Below are 14058 nucleotides of genomic sequence, written 5' to 3'. Positions count from 1 at the left end.
TACATTGAGTGATGCTTTAGAATTTTACAGATATTGCAAAAACATTGAGTGGTGTTCTAGGCCTAGAGATTCCAAATGTCTTATGACCAGAAGTCGGTAGCCAATTCGCACTTCAGTACTGGCCCATAACACATGAAGTCACTCAACCAAACCTGCTTCAGTCAGAGATTAGTGATGGCCTAGAACAATATTAATGAATACATCTTTATTTTTGTACCAAAAAAAAAATATTCCCTGACTGATGCTATTGGTTTCTAGAATATCCCAGAAATCTCTCAACAGCCAACTCACACTTCACAGTCCTGTCACAAAACACATGAAATCAACCTAACAAAAAAAACAAAGGTTAAACAAGATCCCTTGCCATAGTTCCATCATCTCGTTTGAAAATAACTGTTGTTGGTGAGGCTACATCCACCAACACTAAGATCAGAAACCCATGCGAGACTTCTTTCTTTTGAGTTGTGAGGAGGTTAGTCCCACTTTAGGGTTCCTCTGTGAGGTAGAGACGGAGGACAGCTGAGAAGAGGTGGCCAAAGGAGTACTATGGCTGCTCTCATTAAACCCTCCTCCCTGTGAGGCCTCCGCAGGCTCCTGGGATCCAAAGAGAGAACTTAAATAATCCTGATTCTGTGGCTTGGGCTTCTTCTGGGATGCCACCGCCGTTCTCAAAATGGCCGTCGAGGTGGCGTCAGAACCTACTGTTGTCCAGGGCGATATACGACCAACGGTGGGCTGTTTTTGGGGTGTAAACAGTGGCTCAGATCTAGTGAACTGTGTATGGGGGATAGTTGGCTGTGAACTACTACTGAATTGTGTATGGGGGATTGTTGGCTGGGAGAAGAAACTACTAAGCTGCTCCAGTGGTGTAGTAGGTCTTGAACCACTACCAAACTCCCTATGAGGTGTTGTGGGTTGTGAAATACTGGTCTGTTTCTGTGGCGTAGGTGTGAAAGCCCTCGGTGTCCCCGGCTCAGAGAGGACATCCCACTTGGTGTAGTAGCAGCTTGTAGCCACACTGTCTACGTCGGAGCAGGCGCCCTGACTGGCTGCAGACGACCAACCGGAGAGAGAGGCGCTGTCCAGGTCTGATTGGTAGCTGACGGACGAGGTGAAGCTGCCTGATAGGTCGATACGACTGTGACCCTTTGCCTGTTTCTGCCTCCTCCTCTTCCTCCGCAGAGCTTCCACCTTCAAATCAACCAATTAATATGTCAATCAATCTCTCCATTGTCCCAATTGGGAAATGTGTAGTGTAGTCAGGGTCAAAACCAACATTAAAAACAACCACCACAACAGGGGCGCATTCAGCAGGAAACAACGTTTTGGAACATTCAAATGGAAATATATATATATATATATATATATATATATATATATATATATATATATATATATATATATATATATATATATATATATAAATATATACAGTGGGGAGAACAAGTATTTGATACACTGCCGATTTTGCAGGTTTTCCTACTTACAAAGCATGTAGAGGTCTGTAATTTTTATCATAGGTACACTTCAACTGTGAGAGACGGAATCTAAAACAAAAATCCAGAAAATCACATTGTATGATTTTTAAGTAATTAAAAATAAGTATTTGATCACCTACCAACCAGTAAGAATTCCAGCTCTCACAGACCTGTTCGTTTTTCTTTAAGAAGCCCTCCTGTTCTCGACTCATTACCTGTATTAACTGCACCTGTTTGAACTCGTTACCTGTATAAAAGACACCTGTCCACACACTCAATCAAACAAACTCCAACCTCTCCACAATGGCCAAGACCAGAGAGCTGTGTAAGGACATCAGGGATAAAATTGTACACCTGCACAAGGTTGGGATGGGCTACAGGACAATAGGTAAGCAGCTTGGTGAGAAGGCAACAACTGTTGGCGCAATTATTAGAAAACGGAAGAAGTTCAAGATGACGGTCAATCACCCTCGGTCTGGGGCTCCATGCAAGATCTCACCTCGTGGGGCATCAATGATCATGAGGAAGATGAGGGATCAGCCCAGAACTACACGGCAGGACCTGGTCAATGACCTGAAGAGAGCTGGGACCACAGTCTCAAAGAAAACCATTAGTAACACACTACGCCGTCATGGATTAAAATCCTGCAGTGCACGCAAGGTCCCCCTGCTCAAGCCAGCGCATTTCCAGGCCCGTCTGAAGTTTGCCAATGACCATCTAGATGATCCAGAGGAGGAATGGGAGAAGGTCATGTGGTCTGATGAGACAAAAATAGAGCTTTTTGGTATAAACTCCACTCGCCGTGTTTGGAGGAAGAAGGATGAGTACAACCCCAAGAACACCATCCCAACCGTGAAGCATGGAGGTGGAAACATCATTCTTTGGGGATGCTTTTCTGCAAAGGGGACAGGACGACTGCACCGTATTGAGGGGAGGATGGATGGGGCCATGTATCGCGAGATCTTGGCCAACAACCTCCTTCCCTCAGTAAGACCATTGAAGATGGGTCGTGGCTGGGTCTTCCAGCATGACAATGACCCGAAACACACAGCCAGGGCAACTAAGGAGTGGCTCCGTAAAAAGCATCTCAAGGTCCTGGAGTGGCCTAGCCAGTCTCCAGACCTGAACCCAATAGAAAATCTTTGGAGGGAGCTGAAAGTCCGTATTGCCCAGCGACAGCCCCGAAACCTGAAGGATCTGGAGAAGGTCTGTATGGAGGAGTGGCCCAAAATCCCTGCTGCGGTGTGTGCAAACCTGGTCAAGACCTACAGGAAACGTATGATCTCTGTAAAAGTTTCTGTACCAAATATTAAGTTCTGCTTTTCTGATGTATCAAATACTTATGTCATGCAATAAAATGCAAATTAATTACTTAAAAATCATACAATGTGATTTTCTGGATTTTTGTTTTAGATTCCGTCTCTCACAGTTGAAGTGTACCTACGATAAAAATTACAGACCTCTACATGCTTTGTAAGTAGGAAAACCTGCAAAATCGGCAGTGTATCAAATACTTGTTCTCCCCACTGTGTGTATACATTTACATTTACGTCATTTAGCAGACGCTCTTATCCAGAGCGACTTACAGTTAGTGAATACAATTATTATTTTTTTATACTGGCCCCCCGTGGGAAACGAACCCACAACCCTGGCGTTGCAAACGCCATGCTCTATCAACTGAGCTACATCCCTGCCGGCCATTCCCTCCCCTACCCTGGACGACACTGGGCCAATTGTGCGCCGCCCATGAGTCTCCCGGTCGCGGCCGGCTGCGACAGAGCCTGGATTCGAACCAGGATCTCTAGTGGCACAGTTAGCACTGCGATGCAGTGCCTTAGACCACTGCGATGCAGTGCCTTAGACCACTGCGCCACTCAGGAGAGTATTATATATATAAATATCACGACCGGAACAAAACATGCCTTTCCGACACGTACAACAAGGAATCATGTCGGCTCTATTGATGGCATTTCTATCTGCAACGTTTTACAACTGAACGTGGCCCAGATACACACACACACGATAAATAGCAATAGAGATTGGTTACCTTCTCCTCTCGGTTCAGCCCCAGCCTCTCCTCCCACCAGTGCCTCCATCCCCCCAGCCCAGGTTCCCACGACGCGCTCATCCTCTCGCTCAGCGCATCAGCCCACTCAGAGGGTTCCACGGGCGCCGGGACAGGCACCAGAGCCAGGGGTTTGAGATAGGTGTTCCCGTGGACGAGAACATTTCCATTCCTCATGGTCTCCCTCAGGTCCTTCCTCAGGCTCCGAAGACGGTCGTCTTCCAACGGGTCTCTCTGAAGGTTGTCGTCGGGTAGGAGACCCTTGGTTTTTATGGTCCTGTGTGGGAGATTGCGGCGCTTCTTGGGGCTCTTGAACAGTTTGAGGAACCACTTCCTCCAAACCAACAGAGCCTCATCACTGACTTTAGCCTTCGGCCTTGGTCTGACGGGGTTAGTATTAACAGTAGTGTCCAAAGACTGGGCTGTAGGTGGTGGAACAGTAGCAGCGGTTTCCTGAGTGTCGGTTAATCCTGTGTTTGTCTCTAGCGACAGGTACGGGTCGTCATGAGGGTCATTGATAACCACCTCCAGCCCAGCCATGTCCCACGGCTGCCCCCTTCCTTCGAACCCAGAGTCATCCGCAGGAGACGGGGGTCCTGAGGAATACCATGTCTCATCTAGGGCTCTGCCTCTTGACGTTTCTAACGTTTGATGCAACTGTTTCCTTAATGTTTCAACTGGTTCTTTTAATCTCTGCACAGCTCCGATACGTCCCTCAGGTCCCACAGAGTCCTGGGTTGGTGCTGGTGGGTCCTCTTTACTGAAGGACTCTGTCTGGGACCTTAGCGTGTGGTAAAATATGTCTCCGGCCCCAGTGAGTTGCAGCACACAGATACACTCCTCCTTACCTTGGCTCTGATGGATGACCGCAAGACCTGAAAGGAGAGAGAAAATCCATCGATTAAGAGTATATTCAACATAAAGCACAGACTTCACTCATTATTACACTCAATGAGAAAACTAAACTGAAAGTAATTCCTCCAGATATGTAAATATTTAAGTGATGGTGGATTTGGCCATAGACAGTTACATCTCACCAAACACATCTACAATAACATCCCAAAAACAAACATAACACATTAGGGACACATTTTCAATACAATTTGATACAACTTTATTTACACAGTCCTTACCAGAAGCAGGCTTGGCTAGTCTGTCCTGGGCCTGGTGCTGTCTGTGGGGGAGTTGGACAGGCAGGTGTCCCAGGCTGTCTCTGGGGCTGAGCAGGGCCTGGGGTGGGCCTCTGGTGACGCAGGCATTTTCCCTACCACCTGGAGAACCAGGCGGAACAGTAGTAGACGTTACAGAAAGTCAATACACAGGACATTGATCAAAATAGCCATTACGTCAGCATTTCTGTTCACAGTGACACAGATAGCCCTGGGTTCAAATAGTATTTGGTTTTATTTCAAGTGCTCCAGGAACTCCAAGCTCAATGACAAAAGTATTTTAGATTATTTTATTTTTTTATCCAGGTGCACAGTAAAACTGGTTGGTCAGCAGTAGCCTGAGGCACAGCGTTCACTCAAATAAAACACCCACCCTGTCACACACACACACATTATTAGAATGACTGTACACACCTGAGTACTGTAGCAGGATCACTTCCTGTGATCGCTGAGAGCCCAGCAGCACTTTAGTAGTCCCGCCCCCTGACGGCAACCCCGCCACGACCTGGGCAAACATGGGAGGATGCTCCATCATGTGATCCCACTGGATCATGGGGAGGCAGGGGAAGCGCTCATCCATGACGTACGCAGTGTGCTGCGAATGACAAAGATCACAAGAACACCTGAAGAAACGTATAGGCTCACAAAAAAAAGCCGATGGTTTTGTTTATCTTTTAGGTTAAAAGCACGAGTCTTCGGCTGTCAATGGCCCATTGTGATGCTTGTGTCTCACAAAGAGAGTTGTTCAAATGCTGCCTGCGTCTCCGGAAGTTTCCTTAAGAGCTGGAATACAGCCGGATACATTCCAGAACTGTGATGTGACAAAGGAACTGGCAGAAAGGCTGTCAAGAAGACAACATCAGATATACTTTATAGTCCATACGCGATGGAAATGTGTCAACTGCTTTAACCCAACCCCTCCGATAAGGTGAGTTCATCAAGACCAGTTCAAGATACACCACATCACCCGTAGTACAAAAATGAATCCTTTGAGCTGCAAGGAGCACGCGTTCGCCTAAGTTGGAAAATGTAGGTGCACAGAAACAAATGTAAGAGCTAGAATCTTAAAATATTTCTAGGTGCACTGGTGCTCCTAAATTTAAAAAAAAAATCCATTGTCGCACACCTAAATATTTTGCCGATATATGCAAATAAAATGGTTGCACTGTAGAGCCCTGATATGATAGGCCAATTAGAACGTAGCTCAAAGGGTACTGCACCTGTGTGATGACGAGGTGGTGGAAGGTGTGGACCTCTCTCAGGTAATTGGACAGGATGACTCTCTCTCCACTCTTACAGTCTGGGGTTTGGCAGATACGAAACAGCGTGTGACTACAACAGTCTTTGGTCTGTAAAGACAGAGAGACATGCACACATAAACAACGGATTTTTACACACACTTACAATGTTAACATCTACCAAACTTCAGGTCACTCCATATTTCTCAAAACCAAGATATGTTTTTTTTTTTTTTAATAGCAGACATGTTGTTCCATTTCCAATTGTAAACAGGTAAGAGTTGATCTCATATCGCTAGGTTAAAACATTCAGAATAGCAAGATTCTCAATCCCAGAAATCCCGGTTAGGAAATGAGTTTGTCAATCAGCGCAGCAACACAGTTACAAAAACAAATCAACAAGTACTCATGGAGTGGCTTTACGGTCTTCCATTACCCTGATATCAGTGAGCTCCACACCTGTCCGGTCAGCATACACCATCACCCTGGGGTGGCCAGAGAAGTCACACCATCTCCATGACGACTTAGAATTGAAGTACAGGTTACTGTCCTCCTGACGGAACTTCTGCAAACTAAAATATGACAAGAGGGAATCCTGTTAGGGATACGGGTAACATGTCCTACACGCAGAGAGATGATATGGGAAACATGTCCTACACACAGAGAGATGATACAGGTAACATGTCCTACACACAGAGATGATACAGGAAACATGTCCTACACACAGAGAGATGATACGGGTAACATGTCCTACACACAGAGAGATGATACAGGTAACATGTCCTACACGGCGAGAGATGATACGGGTAACATGTCCTACACGGCGAGAGATGATACGGGTAACATGTCCTACACACAGAGAGATGATACGGGTAACATGTCCTAAACACAGAGAGATGATACGGGTAACATGTCCTACAAGGCGAGAGATGATACAGGTAACATGTCCTACAAGGCGAGAGATGATACGGGTAACATGTCCTACACACAGAGAGATGATATGGGTAACATGTCCTACACACAGAGAGATGATACGGGTAACATGTCCTACACACAGAGAGATGATACGGGTAACATGTCCTACACACAGAGAGATGATACAGGTAACATGTCCTACAAGGCGAGAGATGATACAGGTAACATGTCCTACAAGGCGAGAGATGATACGGGTAACATGTCCTACACACAGAGAGATGATACAGGTAACATGTCCTACAAGGCGAGAGATGATACGGGTAACATGTCCTACAAGGCGAGAGATGATACGGGTAACATGTCCAACACACAGAGAGATGATACAGGAAACATGTCCTACACACAGAGAGATGATACAGGAAACATGTCCTAAACACAGAGAGATGATACAGGTAACATGTCCTACACACAGAGAGATAATACAGGAAACATGTCCTACACACAGAGAGATGATACAGGAAACATGTCCTACAAGGCGAGAGATGATAAGAGTTGCATCCTTATCTACCTGTTTTACAGTTATTTAGCAGTAGGGCTGACCCCATTTAGTCGACAGGCTGTTTGTTGGTCGACAATTTTTTAGTCGAGCAGTAGAATCATGTTTTTAAAAATGTATGGCACACGAGACACCTGTCTGATTCACGCCTGTCTGATTCACGCCTGTCTGATTCACGCCTATCTGAGCCACCTGTCTGATTCACGCCTATCTGAGCCACCTGTCTGATTCACGCCTGTCTGATTCACGCCTGTCTGATTCACGCCTGTCTGATTCACGCCTGTCTGAGAGACCTGTCTGATTCAGGCCTGTCTGAGTGGATCAATCCATTGTGGAGGCTACACACCAGTATCACCAGTTGTACATTTACCCTTAATTCCCATAACTTCGAATCTACAATGTTTGTTTGGTTACCGTAATTTCTGTTAATACTTTCAATATATTATTAGTACAGTCTTACCGTTCTCATTGTAGGAGTGGACACGTTGTTTGCAGAGCGCACAACCTAGGCTACACTTGTGAGGGAAAAGTTTTAAGAGTTGTCAATTTATTAATTGTCTTTTGTTTGGAGCGGTCCTGTCAATCTTGAGTAAGGATGAAACTGATTACGTATACAATGTTGCAAGTTTTCTAGCACAAGCTGCTTCGGGACCGGAACAAGTTAATAGTTGATACAATGTTTCAAGTTCCTTGCAGATAGGCCATGTGTAGCCAATGTGATTTATAGGATATATATATTTTTTTAAATCAGGATATTTTCTACCAGGTTATTTTATTTTATTTATTTGTTGGCTTTATGATGTAGGCTATTTTTACATATTGGCAATGGCAACAGAAGTTACTTCTAGATTTGTATCATTTTCATTTAGATATAATTTTAATTAACCACATGACATCGATTTTGAGATATGAAGACTTAATATAAATTAAATGAAACTGTTCCATGAAAATGTGCATACGCAGATCAGTAGAAATGGTACGATAACTTCGCACTCCAAATGGAAAAAGTTGCCAACCGCTGGTGTAGACTATTACCGGCATCTTCAGGAGTGTAACGATTCTGCGAAGGCCAACGGGAGGAGGAGGCTGGGTCAGGAACAGGTTCCCTCTCTCCTATGGTTAGGCTATATTGATCTCTGGCTCCCTCGAGTCATTTGTGTGTCTTCATTTTTTAATCACAGTGCTTAAAGCATCAAGCTAGCTCAGTAGCCTACATATAGTCGATTTTATTCAAACATAGGGTGTGTCTACATAAAGCAAAATTCACACAATTAAAAATGTCTACCAATTGATCGGTCGAAAGAACAGACTACTCTCGGTCGACCAAGATTCGTTTTTGTTCGGGGTCAGCCCCCCATTTAGCAGACATTACTTAGGCAAGGCATTCAACCCTTCTCCCCAAGTGTGCACACTCCCAGTCCCTTTCATGAATTTAACAAATGGTGGAAACTCACTCCTGGTAATGCTAAACAACAATCCAATGGTTTTAAACCCCTGATGTAGAGTGTGTAAGTGTGCACTTTACTTAGGGAGAGGGGTCATGGAGAACAGGAGAAGGGTAAATAATTGGGACAGGGCCATAAGTTCAGTGACGGGTATCTACGCCCCTTACCCTTTCCCCACCGTCCATAGATAGGCAGCTCCACTCTCACTGGCCACCAGAAGCTCTCCCTGAACATGGGGACTAAAAGACAACAAATCACCCGTTTATACCAATGTTTAGATTTTTTTTTTTTAAGAGTCTGTAGCATGGTTAGGGTCAATTCAGGAAGTACACTCAAATTTCAATTCCACACAAACTCAAGTGCCTCGGGAATAGCACTGATCACACACAAACACAAGTGCCTCGGGAATAGCACTGATCACATACAAACACAAGTGCCTCGGGAATAGCACTGATCACACACAAACACAAGTGCCTCGGGAATAGCACTGATCACACACAAACACAAGTGCCTGGGGAATAGCAGTGCTCCAACCTACCTGGCACTGAGGCACGTAGCAGGCTGCTTGGTCTGAATGACCTCCAGAGTCTTAGGCACGTTCTTCTCACTGACCTTCCAGACACCACACAGGTGGTCAGAGCGCACCCCAACGTGGCCTACATTAAGAACACAACTACTAGGTCAGTTCAACAGACAGGAAGAGTTCGGGCCAAATGTCCGTTCAACAGCAAGACAATTGTTAAAACTCAAAACTAGAGATAAAGGAAACGGAGGAAGAAAAATATTATGACCAGAATTAGGGTTAACTCGGTTTAATTCGGGAAGTAACCGGAAATTCCAAATGTTCCCTTTACCATGAGGAAATTGGAATTTCAGTTAAACCTACTTCATGAATTAAACGTCAACCACAAACCAAACAAGAAACAGGATCCAATATTGCACATGCATTTATGGATGATAATGATGTTACTGTGCTTACATTCATCCTGCTGAAGGCCGATGGTGATCTGTCTGATTGTCCCATTGAGCTGGACTGAGAGAGGCTTGTGGCTCACATCAAAACATGGAGGCTTCCCTTCTTGGAACTCAAGTATTACCCTGTGGAAGTCTGGGGTACTGCATTAAAGGACTTTTGATGTGGTTCTTGAAAGGTAAGGGGGATACCTAGTCAGTTGTACAACAATGCATTCAACTGAAATGCGTCTTCCCCATTTAACCCAACCCCTCTGAATCAGAGAAGTGCTCCTACCCTCCAGGCTTGAAATGGCATCTTCTGAATAAAAGTGAATGGAATACTGAAATATTCTGAGAATGAAAAAAATATATCACCAAAAATGTCGCTACGGCTGTTAACCAGGTTGTGGCAGCCTCAATGCGACGGGGAAAGGGCAGCCAGCCAGTAAGGTTATTTCAAGACTGATATTTCAGATAGATTAGATTGAAGGATACTAAGGTTGTTGAGGCCAGGTTTCCCAGGGTACACCAGACAGCCTTGCTGAGAGGTACTGGTGTTGGTAAAGGAAAAGTACCCTATGGCGCCCCCTGTGGCGTGTTCAGAGAACTGCTCCTGCTCCCTCTGATAGGTCAGCTCCTCATGGAGGAGATCAGCTAGCAGGGCCGGAGGGACGTCATGGATCACGTCTGAGAGCAAGTTGTTGTACCTTTTGGCCTGCCGTCCCATATGAGTCAACTCGCACCTAGGTACAGGATAGAGAATGTTTTAGATAAACTTGAATGCAACGATGGACGTACAGCCAGGGGAGCTAACGGTCAGAGGGCACCACCAAGGAAAAGAAGAAGTGAATAAAGAATGCAATATTTTGTTTGCTAAACGCAACAGCTTCTTGCGTAGCAGTAACCCTTCTGGGTAGGGCGGAGGTGGATGAAAAACGGGGTTGTGTGATGACCAGTAAAATCAGAAGCCATCGCAACAGCATGGGGCGGCAGGTAGCTTAGTGGTTAAGAGCGTTGTGCCAGTAACCGAAAGTTCGCTGGTTCTAATCCCCGAGCTGACTAGGTGAAAAAGCTGTCGATGTGCCCTTGAGCAAGGCACTTAACTCTAATTGCTCCTGTAAGTCGCTCTGGATAAGGGCGTCTGCTAAAATGACTAAAATGTAAATGTAAACAGCACTGGCCACATGAAACGCCATGGTAGGATCAGGATATTGCATTGCAGGGCCTTTCAAATAGCCTTAGGGTGAATGTGATGTGCACAGCCTACATCTGTAAAACTACGCAGGACGGATGGTGGAGCAGTGTCTCGGCTAGGACACAAAGCCTACAGTTCCTCACTATGGACTTACTTTTTGTATTTCAATGTTTGCATGAAGTGCTCCGTCTGCCACATGTGAACAGCCTTTCTTTCACTTCCCTGGAAAAATGACAAAACAAGGGGTCAAACTTAATTGCATATAAATGTCTTACACACACTCAGCAAACAAACAAACAATAGACAGTCACCTTTCTCTTCCCCTGTCCAAAGTGGAATTTCTCCCCTAGGAGATGGCTCATTGTGTAAAACGCATCCTTGGTGTTATACTGGTAGAAGTTCTGCATCTACGAAGGACAAGTCATCCAAATATAAATAACTTTACTTCAGTGTGTGTTCACAGTGCAAAATCAGGAAGTAAAAAAAGGTTCTTACATGCTCTGAAAAGTCCAAAGGATCCGAGAGAGCGGTTGATGACCATTTGCTGGCTATAAAAAATAAAAATAAAAGAGTAAATTATAAAAGTTCAAATATTGAGTGACGTGCACAAGAGTAACATCATTGTCTAATAAATCTTAACCTTATCAAACAATATGAAACGCAGTGACGGGCCACTACCTCTTTTTGGTCTCAGAAGTGGTATTGCAATAGGTTCCGCTGGCACCCATGTCTCTCCCGTCACTTGGTGTTGAGATTCGAACTTCCACTCTACTTTTGGTAGACTAGCGCCTTTCTAAAATTATAAAACATCAACTCCAGTAAAATGGCAACGGACTTTCAGGGTGAAAGTGATTTTAATCAAGATTGTCTGGCCTATGATCATCCATATCATAGTAGGGAAAAACAGTGTATCATAGCATACATTCTCCAGCCAGCCATGAAGCCAGCATCACAACTCACCTCGTGTGGAGCGACGTTTACTTCCAACACTTGACCATACGAACCCCAGCCTCCGACGTTATGTCTAAACGTAGAACTGGGAGGCCCAGAGTTGAAATAAACCGGGAAAAGTTTCTGTGGAAATGTGTAATCCATGTCTGAAACAAATCGCAACCTATCGGCCTTGTATGACAGGTCTGGGCATGTTCTCCTAGCTAGTTACTGTGCACCATGTGGCTAGGTTAGCCACCGCTAGCTTGATAACTACGTATCTGCTCTCATTGCCCCACTTTAAAATTCCTACGCCAACACAATATCTGAAAATAAACGTCCAGTAAATCCTAAAATATGCAATTTTTTTGGAAGATCCAGCGATAGAAATCCAGCGATATTGATGGGACACGTGCAAAACAAAAAATAGGCTCCGCTCCAGCTGGGCGAAAAACGAGCATAGGAAATAGGCTTTCCACTGGTTACCACAGTCACAAAGTCACATTTGGCTATATCGTAAAAATGAATTAAAACAAAAATGTGCTATTTGGTCTTATTTTAAGATTAGGGTTAGGCATAAAGTTATCAGTGTGGTTAAGGTAAGGGTTAGGTTTAAAATCACATTTTAAGAAGATTAATTGTAGAAATTGGCGGGGTTATGTGGCTGTGGTAACTAGTGACGACCGGATAATAGGGATGAGGTGCAGTCGAAAATAGCCAACGTCATTGGAGGGACGGGCAGTTTGGCCAATGAGATCTGCGTACCTACAGAACACATTTTTTAACGTCTAGGTTGAACATGACAGCTGTTAATATTTATTGTTTATTTCACTTTGGTTTACTATCTACTTCACTTGCTTTGGCAATGTTAACATACGTTTCCCATGCCAATAAAGCCCTTACATTGAATTTGAATCACAGAGTTTCTTAACCCAGAGGCGCAACATCGCAAGACTTCCCGGAACGCTTGCGAAACAGACCAAACAGACGAGGCCGGGGTTTGGGATTTGAGAAGTCAATGAGAAGTAAAATATTCTGCCTTAGTTGTTTACCTAGGAACAGCCTAGATTTGAGTCAATGTCTTAAGTAGTTGAACATGTTATTACTCCAACCTTGTGAAAGAGACAAACAGATACGTTTATATTTTTGTCAAGAAACAACTTTATATCGAAAGAGTACCTTTGATTTTGACGGCCTGCACATACGCAGTTCGGCACTAGAGGACCGTTAGACCCAATTTCGCCATGACATCGCCTAAAAGTGTGATCGGAGATTTCTATTGGATTAGCATTTTTAGCCTATTTTCATACTGTATTGTCTATTTTATAACGAGGGGATTCGATTATCTGGCCCGGGTTACCCGGTAGAAGGTGTTTGACTGGGTGAAAAGTGATTGTATTCGTTTGGGAACTGGTCTGCCTCCCGGGCGTTAGCCAGGTGCACCGTTCAAAAGCCACTGCAAAATCGCCTCAAAACAAAAGTGAAGTAGCCTAGAGTAATGAGTAGGATTCTGTGTTTTCACAAAAGTCATTGCTGTTGATAAAAAACGCTTTATCTGCCTTCCAAATTAAAACAAGTTAGAACATTCGAATATAGGCCTATATATTTATGGAATAGATATGTTATATGTTTCTGGAGGATGCACCATGCTGCCTTGTTGACAACATGACTGGAGGGCAGAATACTGTTCCATTGAAAAGGGAGCTCCTCCCTCACAACTTTTGCCCGTTCACGTCACAGGCCATAAACCTGTGCAGCGCAGCTCAGGTTACAGAAGAAAAAACTTTAAGCACATTTTCAATTGACTAAGTACAACACACAAAACCACACAGTAACTTTTTCACCAAACCTAATCAGTGTTTCATCTAGAAATACCTTTCATATAAAGTAATTGCCTTTCACAATGCTCTCAATACTTTTCATATGATTCTCTTATCATTTCTTTAAATACATTTGACCATCACTTCATCCAACTGAGCTTAATGGTTAATCACTTAACCGTTTGGTAAACCTATATATTTTAAACTGGTTTGTCTACGGAAAGCATTCAGACCCCTTGACTTGTTCCCCATTTTGTTACGTTACAGCCTTACATTTTAGTCATTTAGCAGAC

General features: G+C 44.2%; 1 protein-coding gene across 1 annotated transcript; it reads right to left on the bottom strand.

Moving 5' to 3' along the window:
- Positions 1 to 190: 190 nt before the first annotated feature.
- taf1c (TATA-box binding protein associated factor, RNA polymerase I subunit C) lies at positions 191 to 12410 on the bottom strand. Its single transcript, XM_084169938.1, has 15 exons — positions 11976 to 12410; positions 11694 to 11808; positions 11511 to 11563; positions 11327 to 11422; positions 11170 to 11237; positions 10316 to 10563; positions 9846 to 9974; positions 9405 to 9522; positions 9034 to 9105; positions 6387 to 6522; positions 5933 to 6061; positions 5127 to 5307; positions 4677 to 4814; positions 3526 to 4418; positions 191 to 1191 (listed from the first exon to the last, which is right to left on the bottom strand). Exons 1-15 carry the CDS (start codon positions 12108 to 12110, stop codon positions 430 to 432), a joined length of 3273 nt encoding a protein of 1090 aa, XP_084026064.1. The 5' UTR covers positions 12111 to 12410; the 3' UTR covers positions 191 to 429.
- Positions 12411 to 14058: the final 1648 nt, after the last annotated feature.

This window comes from Coregonus lavaretus (assembly GCF_964263955.1).
Source record: "Coregonus lavaretus genome assembly, chromosome: 10".
Classification (NCBI taxonomy): Eukaryota; Metazoa; Chordata; class Actinopteri; order Salmoniformes; family Salmonidae; genus Coregonus; species Coregonus lavaretus.
The sequence above is the reverse complement of the archived record's forward strand: the minus strand, read 5'-3'. Positions and strand labels throughout refer to the sequence as shown.

Excerpts from the sequence above, each read along its gene's own strand:
- taf1c (XM_084169938.1), bottom strand. The coding sequence starts at position 12,110 with ATGGATTACACATTTCCACAGAAACTTTTCCCGGTTTATTTCAACTCT. Across the intron at positions 6,062-6,386 it reads TGGAGCTCACTGATATCAGG|ACCAAAGACTGTTGTAGTCA; the intron begins GTAATGGAAGAC and ends CTGTCTTTACAG. Across the intron at positions 5,308-5,932 it reads ACCACCTCGTCATCACACAG|CACACTGCGTACGTCATGGA; the intron begins GTGCAGTACCCT and ends TGTCATTCGCAG.